Source organism: Eremomyces bilateralis (genome assembly GCF_010015585.1).
Source record: "Eremomyces bilateralis CBS 781.70 unplaced genomic scaffold P152scaffold_3, whole genome shotgun sequence".
Classification (NCBI taxonomy): Eukaryota; Fungi; Ascomycota; class Dothideomycetes; order Eremomycetales; family Eremomycetaceae; genus Eremomyces; species Eremomyces bilateralis.
Window position 1 is genome coordinate 378,021 of NW_022985069.1, and position 18,551 is coordinate 396,571.

General features: G+C 49.8%; 7 protein-coding genes across 7 annotated transcripts; 3 read left to right on the forward strand and 4 right to left on the reverse strand.

Moving 5' to 3' along the window:
• Window positions 1–709: 709 nt before the first annotated feature.
• Window positions 710–2,937, reverse strand: P152DRAFT_391132 (phenylalanine ammonia-lyase; the record flags this gene model as incomplete). Its single annotated transcript, XM_033676081.1, has 3 exons — window positions 710–2,589; window positions 2,658–2,764; window positions 2,813–2,937. 3 exons carry the CDS (start codon window positions 2,935–2,937, stop codon window positions 710–712), a joined length of 2,112 nt encoding a protein of 703 aa, XP_033537065.1.
• Window positions 2,938–4,027: 1,090 nt separating this feature from the next.
• On the forward strand, window positions 4,028–4,590 carry P152DRAFT_455142 (uncharacterized protein). Its single transcript, XM_033678736.1, has one exon. The coding sequence runs from the start codon at window positions 4,038–4,040 to the stop codon at window positions 4,206–4,208; it is 171 nt and encodes a 56-aa protein (XP_033537066.1). The 5' UTR covers window positions 4,028–4,037; the 3' UTR covers window positions 4,209–4,590.
• A 1,879-nt stretch (window positions 4,591–6,469) lies between these two features.
• P152DRAFT_464295 (uncharacterized protein) lies at window positions 6,470–7,285 on the forward strand (the record flags this gene model as incomplete). Its single annotated transcript, XM_033680557.1, has 2 exons — window positions 6,470–6,587; window positions 6,636–7,285. 2 exons carry the CDS (start codon window positions 6,470–6,472, stop codon window positions 7,283–7,285), a joined length of 768 nt encoding a protein of 255 aa, XP_033537067.1.
• Window positions 7,286–8,698: 1,413 nt separating this feature from the next.
• On the forward strand, window positions 8,699–9,199 carry P152DRAFT_470871 (uncharacterized protein; the record flags this gene model as incomplete). Its single annotated transcript, XM_033681010.1, has 1 exon — window positions 8,699–9,199. The coding sequence occupies one exon, from the start codon at window positions 8,699–8,701 to the stop codon at window positions 9,197–9,199; it is 501 nt and encodes a 166-aa protein (XP_033537068.1).
• Window positions 9,200–9,385: 186 nt separating this feature from the next.
• Window positions 9,386–10,503, reverse strand: P152DRAFT_185528 (uncharacterized protein). The gene has a single exon (XM_033674213.1). The coding sequence runs from the start codon at window positions 10,328–10,330 to the stop codon at window positions 9,572–9,574; it is 759 nt and encodes a 252-aa protein (XP_033537069.1). The 5' UTR covers window positions 10,331–10,503; the 3' UTR covers window positions 9,386–9,571.
• Window positions 10,504–11,336: 833 nt separating this feature from the next.
• P152DRAFT_390900 (uncharacterized protein) lies at window positions 11,337–12,442 on the reverse strand (the record flags this gene model as incomplete). Its single annotated transcript, XM_033676062.1, has 3 exons — window positions 11,337–11,519; window positions 11,576–12,282; window positions 12,340–12,442. 3 exons carry the CDS (start codon window positions 12,440–12,442, stop codon window positions 11,337–11,339), a joined length of 993 nt encoding a protein of 330 aa, XP_033537070.1.
• Window positions 12,443–13,621: 1,179 nt separating this feature from the next.
• Window positions 13,622–14,456, reverse strand: P152DRAFT_185550 (uncharacterized protein). Its single transcript, XM_033674214.1, has one exon. It carries the CDS (start codon window positions 14,374–14,376, stop codon window positions 13,735–13,737), a length of 642 nt encoding a protein of 213 aa, XP_033537071.1. The 5' UTR covers window positions 14,377–14,456; the 3' UTR covers window positions 13,622–13,734.
• Window positions 14,457–18,551: the final 4,095 nt, after the last annotated feature.

Here is an 18,551-nt window from a genome sequence, read left to right on the forward strand (position 1 = left end):
CTCCTCCTCCTCCTCCTCCTCTACTTCTACGACATCCGGTTATTCCGTACAGGAGTCCTCATACCTCGAACAAAATCCTTCCTTCGCCACGACCGACTTCACGATGTCAGCCGGCCTCCCCTCGCGGCACAGCAGCTTGAGAAGTACACGGCACCGTGAGCCATCACCCTGCCGCTCCGCAATGAGTGTACCGTATGCCGAAACACCGCAATCAATGCTAGGCGATGCAACATCATCTCCACTAGTCCTTACGATGACTTCTAAATATCCTACGGTGTTGGAGTATGACGCAATGAAGTCGAGGGATCTTAGCCTTCCGCCCCATCTGCAATCTACGGGGCGGCACAAACGGCAACGCAGCGTTATCAACCAGCGGTATCTCCCGAAGATACGAGAGGAAAAGAGGATGAGCTTCATCCTATGATGGTGGGAAGACCCTTATGGCAGGAAATGATAGATATGATGACATGATCAAACGTTCGTTTATGGGATACGCTCCTTTTTGCAATGAATGGAGTAAAGAAGATATACCCTTTGGTAATGAATAGTGGACAAGCCACAATAGAAGGAATGGTATCTACATTGTTCCCTGGCCCGCTTGTGAAGAAACTATGAGCATCGTCTATGCCTCTAGCAGAGACGCCTCCCAAACGCAAACCAATAAAGAGAGCTGGTGGAGCATCAGCCACAGCTCTGCTGCGCTGCATGCTCAAGCCATTTCTTTCAAAATCTCCATGACCACGCCGGAAACCCTACCATCACGGATCGCCTGGTTGATGACACCAACTTGCCCTCCAATCGTTAGCTTCGCAGATGCACCAGCTGCGATGTCGTTCAAAGGGTCGTCTTTGCGTCCAAGGTGAAATTTTATTCCAAGACTCCCTCTCACAAAGTGATAGATTACCCGGCCGTTGTGACTAAGATACTGAGGGGTGATCTTCTCGTGATCGTCCTCCATCTCGCCCATAGTGGCCGAATGTGTTTCGTGCAGCAAGCTTTTGAGCTCTGTTCTGAAGGTAGCAAGCCCAGCGATTGTCGGTTGAGGATTCGTTTGATCCGATAAGACAGTGGAGAGGAGAGTCCCAGTCATGATTTCGGCAACGGAACTGCATCGAGGCTCGAGGTCGAGCTTTGTAGTTTCGTTCCAAGAACCCGCGAGGCTGAACCAGAGAGAAGAGTAAACCGAGTCCGAAAACACAGCAGGGTCAGCAGCAGAATCCAAACTCTTACTCAGATCATCTGAAAGAGCCCGCCTGAAAAGGGTATGTGCCTTGTCATGAAGGGCATCCATGAATCGAACCTGGCACACGCGCAGGTCAACCCCCTGAAGGCCTGCCCACAGTGAGCTAGCCGCAAGTCCACTAAGGATCTCAACAGCTTTCTCTGCATAGCGCCCTGCGACAAGAGCCAGGCTGTTTACCGCTTGATTGTGCATCTCCGCGCTCTGAGCGTGGGTCACTACTGGATTGGCGAGGAATGCCAGTTCCGAGTAGTACGCAGCAGCAGCTATATCGATGCCCTTTGCCACAAATGACGTAGAAGGGTCATCGGGTGCAAGGTTTGGGGGAAGTCCACGGTTCATGGCTGGGTTGATGAGCTCTGTGGTCTGCGCGAAAAGAAGCTTGCCAAGGGTTGCGAGACAGAGGCGAGCCTTTTCCATTGCCATGGTGACGTGCAGCCCTTGGAAGTTGCCTCCATGATGAACAACACCATCAGTCGCATCAAGGAGTGGATTGTCAGTTGTTGCGTTTAACTCGACGCGAACTTGGTTTGTCGCAAGAGCGAGATCCTCCAGCAGAGGTCCAATCCACTGTGAAGCAGTTCGGAGAGCGTAGCGATCTTGAGCAAGGCCAGATACAATCATACTCTTGGACGTTAGTACGCCCATGGCAAGCCTGGAACCCTCCAAGAAGGAGAGAATGTTGGATGCAGCCTCGACTTGGCCAGGATGCGGACGCACCGAAGCAATGAAAGGATGAAAAGACTCAGCAGTACCCTGGAGCGCTTCCACATTCAATGCCGTAATGACCTGGCTGAGCACCGCTAGATTGTTGGTCTCAAAAAGCACCAGCGATGCCACGGAAGCTGAAGTAGCGGTCCCATTCAGCAGACCAAGTCCCTCCTTCGGGCCGAGCGTGACTGGAGATATTCCCGCAACTTCGAGTCCAACTGGAGAGGGAACGACACGATAGCCGTGCTTCTGACTGAGACGGACATACGTGGAAGGATTTCCCTTAATGACGCTTGCCACATATGAGAGGGGGATCAAGTCACCGGAAGCCGAGATGGATCCCCTAAGAGGAATGACTGGCGTGACGCCACACTCAAGAAGCTTGATGAGGATTCGAATTATCTGAAGGGACACGGCGGAATGGCCCCGAACTAGAGAATTGACACGAATGAGGATCGTTCCGCGAGACCAGGACGTTGGCATCGAGAGCGAGTCAGTGTCTGCAGCAGGGAGGGCGGAACCTGATATGTCAGATGATGCAAGGATTCCAGAGTTCTGATGCTGGATCAGAGCCTTCTGTAGATTTTCCAGGGAGGTGGTGCGTACATCCGCACTGCCACCGAACCCGGTGTTGACGCCTGTGGAGGTTAGTCACGTCTTCGCCCCCAAAAAACTGTGTCCGAGAGGAAGAGATCGAGCATCTCACCATATACAAGGTCTCCCTTTTTCAAATGCTCTCTAAGAATATCAACACTCGCATTGATCCTATCGATAGTCCCAGTCTCCTCGTCCAGCGCTGGAGTAACACCGTATCTAAGAAAGCTATTAGGACTGCGCGGTGCCAGTTGAAAAGTCACGCACTTTGTCACTGCGATAACTCCCGCAATGTCCAAGCTCTTGCCATCCAGAAGCACAGCATCATTGCCATGTAGCAAGGCCTGCAGTCTCTCCCATTCGCGTAGTGCGTCACGGGAGTGATTGGCCATTCGACGGGAGAAGGGAGACGTGTCCCGAGTTTGAGGGGGCGTCAGGTCGTCGAAAGGGTTCTTGACAGAGTCTCGATTGGTACCAGGAGGTACAGGTACAGGTATTCCCGGAGTGATTGCCGGAAGTCCAGCTTGCAAGGAAGGATCGACTGTAGTGGTGTTCATTTTGCCTAGCTAGGAAAGCGATGACGATGACTGGAACGGTTTCCTCGCGTGCTAATCCTAGGAATTTTGGCTGGCGATATTGGGGATCGAAGAGAGTCGTTCGTTTAATTGCAAGATTGCATTCCTTCACTGTTTCATTATCATCCTCCTTAATCACGGGTTGTGGCCAATTGCGGCGAGATAAGGGGAACCGAATTCTGCCCCAAACTGAAGATGCTAAAAGGGTACGCTCAGCTTTGAAAAATGGAAGTTGCGTTAGGTTCGAGATTCGACTACCACCTTGGAGCACGATATCGTCTGATAATGTGGGAGGAAGAGATCTGGTTGAGGTAACACAGGAGAGCAGATGTGATCCCTTTTTTGGAGTTGATCAGAACTTCTTTCTTTAATAAACCTACGAGGAATAAAAGGAACAAATATGCAGCGACTTAACAAGTCCAATGGCAATGCGAAGATATGACTGGTGAATCGAGAAGGGGGACTGGGAGTAGGGCTCTTATATGGCCCATAGCAGTGGTTGATGGCGCGAGCACCCTCCAGGGAAGGTTATGAAAGACTACACCTTACGAAAAGGTCTGTCCATTGAATGACCCAGAGGAGCGGTTATCGACCTAATGGAGCATACAGCATCCGTAGTAGGCCCGCAACGATCGCACCATCTCCAGCAGTTCAGCTCGCTTTGCGATTACGTAGTAAGGACAGCCAAGCTAGCGTAGAAAAGGGGCGTTACGTCCTAAACCTGTTACAGATATGAAGATGCAGTTCAATGCAGCAATGGGATCACAAAGTGGAATAGGGAACGCCAATGGCTGCGGGAGGCGAAATGCCTCGTACGTAAACAGTTGAGGCGAAGAGCGATAGCGCTGGGATTCTCTCATGACATCCCAGAATTGAGAAGAAAAAAAATGTTCCTTAACCCTTGTGGAACGGACAAAATGGAGTCTAAACACCGAAAGAATGTGCAGGCAATCTGCGGATATGCAGGAGGGCGCACCTTTGGGGTTTTGAGGCCTAATCCGAACATTTCGCCGGCTTCCATGCAACTAGAAACGGCCTATATGAAGAGATATTGGACGGGCTTACACGTGCTCCTACGTCTCGACTGAATTCGGTGCCGATATCGTTCCTGGACAGCTCCGCGATACGTTTAGATGTCATTGCTGGGAGAGACGTGGTGGTGTCTCTGCAGCCAGGAGCGAACTATTGTTTGTTGTTGATGTGGAATGACCATCACAGACCGATCTGCATCTAGATTATAAATGAACCTTGCTTGGAACAGACGCGATCAACATGGGTGGAGTCCCAAAAAGGTTGGCTCCTGGCCCCTGGGGATCAACCGATCGAGAAGGCTCAGGGCAAACTGTAATTACCACGAGGAGAAACAGACCATGTCGATAAACGCGATGGTGCGAGGAGAAGAATCTCCTCCGCCGCTCACTCCAAAATAGGACGTCCATTAGACTAGAGAAATCACAACAACTTTACTTGTATCGGCCGCCTTCCTAGACCAGAGAACTGGTCAATGAGTGGGAGAGGACCTATGTTCGACGAGGGAAGCCCTGGTCATGTTTCTTCGGTCGTTGGCACGATGGGAAATACTTACCCATGCATGTCTGGGATAGCACCGCTCCTCCCGCATGAACCTGAGGTTAGACTGTGGACGTCTTGCATGTTTTGGGAAGATTTTAGCGCCAGTAGATCACCATTCCGGACTCCATTCGCCACAGACCATCGCCGTCGTATGCATGTGGATTACCTTTTCTCTCATACTGCATCAATTCCCCTCACCGCCAGCCCAGGTGCGTCTCATCCTCTTCTCTGGGATCATCGACTGGCCAATATATCTGCAGGACGTTAGACGATATTGCGCTAGACGTCGTCGCGGTTGGGAAGTATATCTCGCCCAGCTGCTAGATTCTGCAGCCTCAGCGGTCCGGTTGGCCGCAATCGACTAATAGGTAGAGGAGATCGGCCACGCGAGGACCTGGCAATTCCTGTCGCCGGGAATCGACCAGTTCGTGAAGCACCGATTAGCTTGCATACCACCGCTTCTTGCCCTCCGCACCTCCCCATGTTTTCATGTTGTGAAACCCATCTACCCAGGCACCGGACCATGTGAGCGGAGTATCGCAGTTTTGAACAAGAAGGCGCTTTCGAAAGAGGTCATTTCCTTCAGTGTTGTGAGACCGTGTCCCTCCAAGTCAAGGTGGCTGTCTTCACGGAAATGTTGGCATATATGTCGGTTCGGCTGATTGGATATGATATCCCAAGACCGCGGTACCAGAACTGGCATGCATGCTGGGTTTCTGCCAGGGCCATGTTTGACAGACTGCTATCCCGACCTCAAGCCCGGCTTATGGGATATCCAGTCAAGGTCTCCCGATTTATGGACAGGCCTTGTAGACGACATCAACTGCCTCGCGCTGGAGTACATGGGCAGACATAGGCAATCGAATATGCTTTTGTCATATACTATAAGGAGCGTTCAGTCTATGCAAACCAGCATGCGACCAGAAAGACCTGAATAATTACGCTACAGCAAAAATGAATTTGGACACACAGAACTCCATAACTAATTAACTAACTGACCTAACTAACTTAACTAGAATGGAACAAACATCAAAAGGATATGCTGCCTTAATTATGGCCCCAAGTTGAAGGGCTGAGCTGAATTGAAGCCTCAAGCGTGAAGCACGAAGTATTCCGTCAGGCAAACATGGACCCTAATTAGGCGTTAGTGCAATTGGAGCTAACTGTAAAATATCATCCAAAATGGAGGTTAAATATCTTAATAATGATACTAGCGACTTTTCGGATGCGCCCATGGCTGCTTTCAGTTCCTTGATCTTTGTTTGGCGTTTGCGGGCCTCACGCGTTTCCAGTGAACGATGATCGTGGTTGTATTGTCGATACCAGGTATTATCTTTATCCCTCACAATAGCTATTGATAACTCGACTTCGACACAACAATAGGAGAGCTCGTATCGATAGAGCGATCCAGATATTCAATAAGTTCCACCTTGAAGGGTGAATAAGTGAAGAACTCCACTCTCTCTTCAAACTTCCCCATCACCACTCCTTCGTTCTCACACATACCACCTTTCCATTTCCTCCCTCACCGCAACGGTTCTACAGATAATTCTTCATCTGGCAAACAATCCGAAATCACGAATCCCCATTAAAACTTCCGCGCCGCGCATAGCTTGTCGTCGAACAATCAACTCGTGAAGAGGCAAGCCTTCCACGAATCAGTTCGAACAGATTGCCTCATAAGCATTTCGAACCCACCCCGAGACGCAAGTGAACATTGCGCGACTTACCCTTCCGTCTCATCCACTACTTCGCGCTCACAATCCCAACAATCAACATGACCGACTACGCGAAGCTCAAGAATGCGGAGCTCGAATCCCTGCTGAAGACGAGAGGTCTTCCTCATGCCGGCAAGAAGGCTGATATGGTCGCGCGCCTTCAGCAAGACGATGCGGGTAAATCTACCGATGCGCCAGCTCCTACTGCGACATCCACGCTGCCAGAACCCGCTGCCGCGACGAAGCCGGAGGGTGACGAGGATCAGATCGATTGGGATGACGACGCGCCAGACACAACAACTGCTGCCGCACCTGTCGAAACAGCGCCCGTCGGCGAGACTACCACGATCGAACCAACATCAACGAATACTGCGACCTCTGCGAATGGCGCTGATGTGACTGAGGAACCGAAGGAGGCGGACAAGCTCGAGGTCGATTTCACTGCTGGTCTCGCAACCACAGCTATCGATGTTGAGCTTGCGAAGCGCGCGGAACGTGCCAAGCGATTCGGTATCGATACCTCCACCGATCCCGTGGCTCAGGAAGCAATTAAGAAGTTGGAGCGAGCCAAGAAGTTCGGCGTCTCGACTGCTGATGAGGCAAGTGGACAAACCACATCAATGCTGGACTCGGCATTGCCGGAGCGCAAGCGCCGAAGGGAGGCGAATGACGTGGGCAATTCCGATGGGAAGAGGCGAGGCGGCAATGGCAGAGGAAGGGGTCGGTCCCGACGACAAGGCGGCGAAGACAGACGTGGCGGCGAAGGCAGACGTGGTGGAGAAAGTTCGGAACGGTCAGGAGGAGGCAGCTGGATGAACGAGGACGAGCGGAGGAAGGCCGAGGCGCGGAAACAACGCTTCGCATCGAACACATAAGTGGGCTTTTCAAGCGCCCTATTTCTCTTAAATGGCTTTCTCGGGCGGCGGAGTTTGGTAGCATGGAGAATTAATGGGCAATCTGAGCATCTTTTCGACGGGCATCACGATTCCTTAAGTCTTCGCCGAGCCGAACCTTTTCCTTCGACCATGTAGTTTACCGCCATCGAAAGTGCAGTGCGCGTTTACTTCTACAATACCAAGCATGCCGTTGCAGACATATCGCTCAGATGTCGATCTGTATGCAAAATCATGTGCGTCGCGTTCACAAAGCTGATGCGCAGCGAATGTTTCCTCGGTCTTACTGAGTGCCTACCCGTATTCTCGAGCGAGAACAGTGTCCGCCTCTCACACTAATTCATCCGAATCTCTCACCTCTGAGACATATCCTGCAGACCAGGACACAATCAGTGAAACCAAGGGGCCGCTCATCCAAAAACCAACGGTTGGACGCAAATATTGATAACTACCGGTAATAAGTCTTTTTGGTCACTTTCCATCAAGATCCAACATATAGTCTATATTCTACAGCACCAGTAGAGACTAAGTAAAGCTTGTTGTGCCATACATAGTTTAAGCTGACCTCAGAAGGCTGCGCATGCTGACAGACAGTGCGTCCAATAGTTGAGGCAGTTTGGCAAGTCAATATATTTACGGACAGGATCAGCCACGTTTCGGCCCCCTAGCACATCAGTACGAACCCTGCTTCCACCTGCTCCTCCATTAATTCCCCTGGGGAGATGTTCAGTTGGATCGGCTTTGTTGGCACATTTGATAAAGCAACTGCGTCGATCAAGCCGCCATACCAATCATCCCTCAGTTGTTGTAATCTCACAGTGTACAATTGTAGACTATTCGATAATACGACCTAATCTATTAATGGTTGTACCATCCCGTCACGTTACCGGTCAACACGATGGTTTAAGAGCGCACTCTGGTGACCACAAGGTCGTATTTGCACCCCCCATGTTTCAAGCTTTTGTCTCCGTCACCTGTTTCTATCCGACTTAGTTTCAAGGGTAGCGATACTAGCATACAAATTGATAAGACAGGGAAGCGAAAGGCCCACACATAGGGCAGACCAGTCAGTGTATTAAAAAGGGGAAGAATCCTCAGACCGATCTTAAAAGCAGCTAACTGTAAGTCTGGACGTCTATCTCGTCGATGAACTGTTCGGAGGTGGTTGTGAAGATCGTTGAAACCAACCATCATCAGGGCCGAACTGATGTGGACTGGCACTGTTCCATACTCGGAGACAATCACATCTCGGAGCAAGCAGAACAGGACTTTGAGACTCGACGACAGTCTAGCAGCTCGGTCAAACCCGAATTCGAGAGCTGCCACTCCCCAGCCATTCCTCCGTCGCTTTCTGAGCTGGTTTCGAAACTGATCGAGAAAACAATCCGTCCGACGATGTCTGAGTTAACCACAGCACCGACATCCTCCATCTCCCGGGCGCTAATGGCATCCGCGACCGCCATGACCACGGCTTCAGCAAACATCAACGGTTCCGCGTCCCTCAGCAATGGCGCCAAAGCAGGGATCGTAATCGGTGCCTCCGTTGGCGTCCTCGTCTTGCTCACTCTCGTCATCTGGCTGCAGATCAGGTGGTCTCGACGAATGGGGACAAAATTTCCCGACGCCCTGACTCCAATCTATCCAGATTCATTCGGCTACATCCACGGGTATCCTGGACCTTATAACACCGTGTTGCATGATATGAGTTCTAGGGATGTGGAGAGAGCTCCCCAGAGTAAAGAGCAGGGGGTGCGTGTGCCCAAGACCGTCCGATTTCAGGAGACGAAACCGCATGTGGAGGAACAGATTGCGATCGTTTCGGAGGCTAGAGATGGAGAGGCTGGAAAGGATAGGAGGAACTCGAGGACTTCTGTGCTAACTGGAAGTACGCTCTAAATAATGATTTGACGATGTATGTAGTTTTCCGCTTCGTGCAGTATGACAGGTGCCGTTTAAAGGGTGGATGCGACCAAATAAAAAGTTTCAACCACTGTCTGACTTGAAATGGAGAATCCATCGTAAGGTAGACTAAGAATTGGAAAGATTTCGCGAGTGCTCAATATCTCGTCGTTAATAAAGGGTATAAAGTATTGAATTGATAAAAAAGGACGCCCGACATCTCGCTATGCTGAACGGGTAGTCAACTAACTCGACACTGGAACACCAGAAACGCCGCCGCTTGAAGGACAAGATCTTGAGTATGCAGCACAGCCTTGGTAATGCTCCTATTTCTGCTACTGAGGTCGCCCTCCGCATCTCACACCCTCACTAGTTGGAACCGGGAAGTTCAGCAGGGTGTTTGTCATGTGGATAAGGCCTTGGTTGATTCATCTCTCCAGGACGTTGGGCCGGGAAATTCTGCGCGGAACCGACACCAGGAGGGTGTGATGGAGGTAGCTCAGGGAGCGGCCTGTCAACGCCCGTATATCCGACCGGATATCCATATGCTCCTAGTGATGACGAGCCGGCTCCGGTGAAACACCCCGGTGGTCCATCTTTACGAGTCTCGCTCAGAGGTGCCCCGGCAATAATTGTGTCTACCAACCCCGAATGCGCCTTCTTCAGGGTCTTCTTGACAAAGGACGTCATCATGATATTGCACTTCATATCAACGTCTTCCCGCAGGTAGAGTCCCTCCTTCGGAGCGTCGATACCCAACTCCACGATTGGCCGCGGCTCGCCTGGTAACGAGCCCCCCAATGTCCACTTCCCCTTGATGTTGAGGCCCATTGGCGCGAAAACGTGGGTCTGAAGGCCATTGTCGAGGTCGTGAAAGCAACCGTGGTAGGTAAGCTTGCCAGAGATGGCACCGCCGGGAAGGTAATGAATGAGATCGGTAATCGCGTACCATTTACAGTGGAGTTCTTCGGGAGTCGCATATACTGGCGGTTCGCATGGGACGCGGCCGATGACAAGTGGGTTCAGATCGATCATTGCGAAGTGATTGTGGAGGGTTTCCATGACCGTTGCACGGCTGAGGCCTGCCGGCAGGGGCGTGATATGGGTGAAGACGGTACGTTTGGACATGATGCTTATTGGTCTCCGTACGACGCGGAGGAGAATCCAGCTGCTTAGAAATATAAGATAAGACTTGATTTGTGACGTGGGTCAGAATGATAAACCAGAAGACCAAGACCAGAAATGCGAGCAGCAGTGACAAACTCACGGGCGAGAGGAATTCTCCTATTCCAACTTCTATGTTGGTTGGTTTTAAACCGAACTCCAGATGTCGATGATCGATCTACACCCGAAGTCACGTGGCTGAATTTGCCGTGGGAATTCTGCCCTCTGATTGGTCCACTCAAGAAAAATATACTGACCGCGAATGCCCTGCATCCCCTTTTGGAGCAGATCTTACGCGACGGGAGGCCTTATAATAGGGTCACGTAAAGCATACAGGCGGGTGGGATGCCGTTAGGCCCGCCCGTTTGGGTGCCCGTATAAGATAGCTGGCGTGGGCACTCCAAGGGCAACCGATCGCAGGGGGAACTCCTGAGACGACCCGGCTCCTTTCCTTTTACTATCAATCAAGACCTAACGAAGCTTCTACCAGCGTTTCCTTTATCGTTTGTTGTTATGAAGACTATCCACATCTCCATAATACTGTATGCAAACCTCGTTGACTCGCTAGCGACGCAATCTAATCAGGACGCCGCCAAACAGCACCAGTAACGATTAGAATTCATATTGAGAAAGTGAATGTTCGTTTGACTGTAGCGATGCTCCCATGCTCTCACCATGACAGATCATGACCTAGAAAAAGCCATCTAATAATGGGAGGTTATTGACAGTTCGAACCAACATGGATAGCGGCACCATCATCCGCTCATTTCCTTGATCGGGTTCCGTCAAATCCCTCTGCCTGAGCAATTCTTACCCCAAGTGCGAATTTTACTCTCCCCTGAACGAGACTCTCGCCCAAGAGAGTCGATCTCTCTCACTCGTGGTCTCGAAACCTCGTGTAGTGCTAGCGTCAGATGAAACTGGATATGCATTTGATTGATTGCAACAAGGTATTGCTGAACTCGCAGAACTACGTCCGGTATTTTGGAGCGTCGCCAAACCGATCAGCAGTCAATCCAGCACTCCCTGGGTTACTCATTCCAGCTTCGATTTGTTTTTCATAGCTGATTTGCCGAAGCCGGCTGCTCTCCGCTGGAGTAAGATGAATGTAAATCTCAATCCCGACAAGGTGCAGAAATATTGCGAGCCAAACCTGATGGTTCACGTCAGGAGGAATCAATGGACAGTGACAAATGAACGCCCACTTACAGCAGTGCCGAAGCTCAAGTTCAGTGCAGCTGCAATAGATTCTTTTCCTGCGTTGTAATCTGCTTTTACGACCGCGTAGCCGGCGGCCCCGATAGATGACTGGTTGAAAGGAACCAAGCAGGTGGGATATCTCTCCGCAATCTTTTTCTCGCTAATCATGAAGCGGAGTTCATCGCAACTCTTGACGGCAAAATAACTCCCGATAGCTGTCAAACTCAGTGCGCTGAGTGCCAGGATGAACCTCGTGGTGACAATGGCTCCACAATAGAACATTGTCCTCAGCATCCACTTGCGATGCTGGTCAATCTGGAGGCATTTGATGTTCCACCAAGCCATTGCCAATCCACAGGACACCAATATAGCTAATGTTCCAGTTGCAGATTGAGTGGCCACACTACCACCGAATGTGCGCCGAACGATCATCAGGCCGCCCACATTAGAAAGCAGTAAAAGGATGATGACAATGTAGCCGTTAATACGGTGGAAGAGCAGGAATTTGTGACGGATAACTGGCACGAACTGCCACACCATGAGGAACCCTGCGGGGAGGCATGTGGCAAGGTGGAGGGTGATACCGATACGATAATGTCCTTGTCGATGCCAGTACCACTCTCCTGGAGCAGAGTTCTTTGAGAAATTGTTAGCGATATCGAGATACTGGAACCTGGCTAGCACAAAGCCGACCATGGCGCCAGCAAAAATGATGACTGAAGGAAATAATAAATTAGAAGGGGCCCATGAACATTATGATATAGTGAACGTACACAAGGGGAGGTTGTAGGTCTTTTGAAACCCCAGAGCATGAGAGGCGTGGAGACACAATCGGACAATAGCGGTGTGTTTCACCCGACCTTGAGGAGCAGCCATTGTGTCGACTAACTTGGTTGATCCTGATACCCAATTAACTATGCAAAAAACAATAAAGACTCGCAATGGCTTTGCAAGTATATGGGTGGTGATGAATTTGAAAGAAACGACTCCAAGTTGGATTCGGAGAAAGCTATGGACATCTTCAAGGCAGTAGTGAAAGGAAATATTTATATCCATACCTACATGTTCAATTCTGCCTTTTGCCAAAACGTATACGAGTTTATGCAACTCCAAATGCAGCGTTCATATTTCTCGCAAGCCTCCCCAGTTTGGGAGTGCTCTGAGAAAACCACCTCTAATAAACCCCTGAGCGGTGATGGGTGTACGTCATATGAGCTATCATTGGCTGTAGCTTCGTGTTGCGGTAAATCAAGCAGGAGAAGTGGTAGTATGGTATGGTATAACAAACAAATAATCCACGTTGTACACCAAATATATGAAATCAATCAATGGCACATAGAGAGACAAGATGGATATTAGAAGTTGCATGAATAGAGGACGGCAGATCACCAACCACCTAACCAAAGGAGGGAAACCCAAGATTGGTCGCAAAGGATAGGGAGCTGTGTATCAACCAATCAAAATGAAGAGATGACTTGGTAAGGCGAGCCTTGATCTCTTAAACCAGCGATGGATTGCTCGGTGCTGTTCTAAAAAATCTTCTAGCCGAGTATTGCGAGTATTGCGATACTCCCACTCCGATTATCATTGTCTGCCAACTCGTGTCGAAATAAGAACGCCTAGCAGACCAAAAGTTTGGAGTCACCTCGTGACTGACGGAAACTTTGGACTCCAGATAGGCAAGGAACACTGCATGGCAAACGTTATGCTCGCCTTGATGTTAAATTTGATATTTCACCACGTCCACACCTAGCTCGTGGCCATACCGATCTGCCATATCTTCCTCCTGCTCAATGTACGTCCCATTGGGTTCTTGTTCAGAACTAACCTCTTTTGGTTGCTCCGTGTGCGCTGGCTGAATGCCCGATTGCTTGAGCCGCGTAATCATAGAATCTAGGCTGAGAGGCAGGCGGTGCTGCTGGCTCAGTGAGTCCCGCGCCATGTCGTCGTTTTCGTATTTATCCTGGCATGGCTAAGGTATGGAGTTTTCTCCAGCTCCGTGGTATTGATTCGACACAGGTCAACTTGTTTGGCTCGGAAGCATGACCAATTTAGGGTCATTTCCATCGACTTTTGTACCGAACATTCTTCGCGCTCGCTTACGCCGGCTTCTCCGAAACAGTGACCGCTGGAGTTTGGTGAACAGACAACAACTGAAAAATGCGAGCTCAGATGGGCTTCGCCACTTTTCGGTCCTCTCGCTTTCCTGTAGTCATGCCTTCCATCTCTTTCCAGCTGACTGGAACCAGCTGCTCCCCATCATCTGCCCATGCCATGACCACGCCCAAGTCATTTCGAGCTGTACTTAGATAGTACGCAGCCTGATCTCCCAGACTAATAACAATTGCGCGGACAATATCGCCGACGCGGAAAGATTGCAGCATCTTCACTTTGTCCTTCTCGGTGGCGCGGATATCCTGAAGTCGTATTTGCCCGTTAAAAGGGGTTGTGCAGACGGCGAGGGAGGAGGAGGCTGCGGAGTCCGAGGGTGAGATGGCCAAGATCGAAACGGTCGCTTGCTTAAGGGTCAGACGAGTGACTCGGGCCAGAACGATGGAGTTGATTGTTGGCGAAATGGGGTTGATGGATGAGGTCGTGGTCGTTACAGAGACCGTCGCACGATCTGTGGTCTTCGCCGTGGTCTTCACCGGAGTACTGTTGGTATCTTGAGTTGGTGCTTGGTTGTGATCTGCCAGACCGAAAACAGAGGCGCAAATTTGCCCATTTTGTATATGGGTGTTTGGCCCAGCTTTTTCTGTCTTTGGGTTTCCTAGGACTTGCCCTGGGGCAACTAGAATGCCTTGGGCCATGGTTGTGACTCGGAGAAAAGAGTTACACGATAGTAACTCGGAAACGGGGATGCCAACGAAAATGGCAAACTTCGTGATGAAACGCGTCAATGTCCAACAATCAAGCTCTGACCAGCTGTTAGGCTCTCACTCTTTCGCTCGTCTTGAAAGGATTGATATTCTCATAGACACTTCACTCCCTGCCCACTATATGGTGCACTGTGTAAGCTGGGAGAATTGACGTGAATATAGATATCGATATCGAAAGTCCTCTTGATGTTGTATCTTGAATTCTTGATGCCCTGAGGCGCTAGCCAACAGCAAGGCTAGAACGAATTATGGTCACGTGATGATAAGATACTGAAACAGCCGCGCAACCTTACCTCAGCAAGCTCAGGCTATTTGTGGTCGTGCCAAGGCACCGGAGTGGGACTATACCTAATCGGTAAGTCACATGCACTCCTCGAACAAATAGCCTGAGGATTCTGTCAATGGGTTTTGGGTGTGTGTGGAGAGCTTTCATACCAAATGGAAGACCATTTTTAACTCCATTTTCTTCCACAACCACACTGTGCTCCGTCAATTAAATATAACCATTCGATTCCCCTGCTTTTTCTCCATAATTGATTGAATTTTGGGTCATGTCGGCCTGAAACCAGCGTCGTCAGAGCGCGCGGTTGAACTCGCCCACTTTGCTACTTGCTCCAAGTCCTCAGCATAGTGCTGCGTCAAACACATCTAATGCACCACATCAGAAAGTAAGAGGGTCTCAAAGACGCAGTAAGCCACAGAGAATAAATGAGATATGTCAATTCATGAAGAAAAGAGCATTAAATTTTGAGAATTTATCTACATCTACGCGACGACTTAAGGGTTGGGTGGTTATAGAGAGTGCTCTGTCACGCGAGCCAAATAGCTCGCTGAGGCTGTCTACGGTTAGCCAGAGCCCAGAGGTCTTAGACGCACTATAAGAATCCCGCGTCTAGTGCGGCAGGAACTATCACTATAAAGGGTCTAAGGAAGGAAATGAAGGCACTAGAAGAAGCCGTAGATATGTTTAGTGCCTACTAAGTCGACTGCATCTAGGAGAAGACTTTACCTACCGGCGTAGGGAGGGGGAAACAGTTAGAGGGTTAGAAAATCGAGGACTACGAGTGTATACTAGGCGACATACTGTCTAGGCAGATATACGAGCAAGTTAGCACTCGTGCTCCTCTTCTATGTAGATTGCTTAATAGTCTTATGACACCTAAGATGAGAAAAGATCGACTACCACGGGATCCTGTTAAGTTTAACCACAGGATTGCGATAGTCACGTTAATTCTCTGCTATTCTCGGGGGTCGGAAGGGAGCAATAGGTTTCCCCGCGTATTTGACGCCTTTCTGCATTCAAATGGTGTGAAACGGCGTGTCCTCGATATTCTTCACCAGCTTGGGGTTTATAAAGGCTACAAGAGGGCCCACAGATATCTCGAAACCGTGGCAGAATAAACAAAGGCATCCTTATCGCCTCTTAGTATATAGACGTCGACCGATTATAACTAGGGGACGGTCCGTCGATATACTCCTGTCTAATTCGATCCAAAGGGATAAGGATGAAGCCGATGCCACCGCGACAAAGCAATAGCGTTACCTGGAATATGACACTTTTACCAAAAGATATCTTCGCTACAAGAGGAAGGTCCTCCTACTTGAATACTAAATGCCATATAACATCTACCTGCTTCTAACGAGGCTCGAATGGGTAGAGATGGCGGTCTAGGCCTGCTCGGATGATGACCTTCTGCACTTCCTCGGGCACGTCTCTTGCAATTTCGACCAGCCGCTGTATAGCTAGCATACTCGTAGTGCTATAGGCATCGTGGACGAGATCTCTGGCGATGTCCACAGTCTCTCGTCGCCCGTTTCGAACGCTCGCCTTGCTTCGCATGGGAAATATGAACACAAAATGTGTTCAATAATAGATATTCGTGTGAATACCGACCGAGAAAGGCGTTATATGACATCCAATGGGTGTTTTCCAGGCTCATTCGACCGTAAGCTCCGGAACGATGGCTGGATGGTGATTTCGGTGTGGTCTAGTTCATCACATATTAGCGTTTTTCACCCGACACAAGCATGGACATGTAAAAAAAAATCAATTACGAGATAGAGAATACTTTAATACACAATCGATCAGATTTTGGAGTACATACGACGTGTTTTGATGTGGTTATTAATGGATCGTGATTTTGTCAAATCCACAGAGATACATACAAACCACATACAAAATTTATGCAGAGCAGTGCGCGTCATTGACAGAATCCTCAGGCTATTTACCAGAGGAGTAGTTAAAGTAACGTGACCTTTTACAAAAAAGGTTAGACTCCCCTGAGAAATAGCCTGAGCTTGCTGAGGTAAGCGCAACCAATTAGTGCTCTAGTAAGCTGTAAACCCTGTCACATGCACTTGCCAAGCCTAGCAGCTTAGCTTGTGGTATGCCTTACAGCCTCAGATGTTCCTGGCGATCACTCATTCCGGTTCCAGACTGCAACTGAACAGACGGTTTGAACTTCATGTTGAAGCTTTACAAAACATCTCAACCCACAAAGCCACTCACTTTACTCTCACATTTACCCCCGCTCCCCCGCCTCGTGGTCTATATTTCCTTTCCTATTGGATACTCTACTAGGTGCTATTCCATTCTTAGGTACTAGTAGCGAGACCTCGCATCCTGGATCACCATGATTCAAGGATTTGACGAATGGAGCGCGAGCTTCGCGGACACGCGACCTCAGGAAGATCTCCGTGGTGCTGTCCTAGCCATTGAGGCGGCCGACTACCTGACCCGCATGATGAACACTCCTCCGACCCGCGAACCGCTTCTCTCCGCCTTAGCAGGCCATCCGTTTACCATGGAGGTTACCGTCAAGAACAACATTCGTCGATTCCGCGACCTGGATATCACTCCGCTCTTTGTTTTTAGCGGACTCAATATTGGAAAAAACACCCGCCCTTTTGAGGAACCTGAGAAGGCGTCAAGCGTCAATACGGAGGCGTGGGAGTTATATAACCACCAGGAACCGGAGAGAGCTGTGGAAACGTTTGGAAAGTCGGGTATGAGCGCGAATTGGCGTCAGGGAAAGACTACAGGTGCTAATGACCGCAGGCTCCGTCAAGGCGGAAGATATGTTCAGATATTTGCAAGCCATCCTGAAAGAGGAGGGCGTCAAGTTTCAGGTTGCACCATATTCCTCATGGGCACAGGTACGGGCTCTCCATTTCGATCCCTGATCTCTGTTAACAGACTTCGAAGCTTGCTTATCTCGAGCGCCACCCTCGACGTTTCATTGACGCGGTCATGGGCTCGTCTGAGCTGCTTCTCTTCGACGTTGATTCCGTCATCACCAACTGGGACAACAACAAAGAAGAGTTTACATGGGTTAAGCGACGTGCCTGTTTCGCAGAACTCGGGAACATCTCCCCGGATATGTTCGTCGATGCTTGCCTCCTCGCTGGCTCGAAGCTGTCTCTGACCCTCCCCCTCCTCGAGAATGGCGCGAATCGCAAGCAACCAAAACTCAAAGCTGCGGTGGACTTAATGTCTGTATCCGAATTCACTCGATCCGGAAACGCGGTTTGCCTGCAACACGAGGACGCGCCACAAATGCGAGCAACAAACTACATAGACCGATTCCGCCGTAGCAAGCTTGCGGTCAAGCACCATATTGTCCTCACGGTAGAAGGGAAAGTCGAGCCTCTTGACGCGCATAATGTTCCGAACGATGTCCACGAGTTCATCGGCCAACGATTGCCTGATGAACTCTATCTCTATCTCTCCAAAGGCATGATTGGACCGCGCGTACTCAATTGGCTGACATCGGGGGAGATCATCGAACTGCCACCGCTTGATGGAGGGGAGTCCGAAGAGTATCGAAGCTTGGTGTCAGAGAAGTTGAGAGAGGTTCGCACAACAACATTGTCGCTCCTCTCGCGTTCTTTGGCTCGTTTCTACCAGTATAGAGACCTTACATTCCGGTGTTGGTTTGAGAAGGATAATTTGCGAACAATTTCCATCCGTGACACAACGGACTATGCGCCTACCGTGATCGCCTGGTCACTCAAGACGCCTTCTTTTGCCGATGCATTTGAGAAATTCAAGGTATTTCCTTCTCCGTTTTAATCAGAACGTTATGGAAAGTCTAATCGGCAAGCAG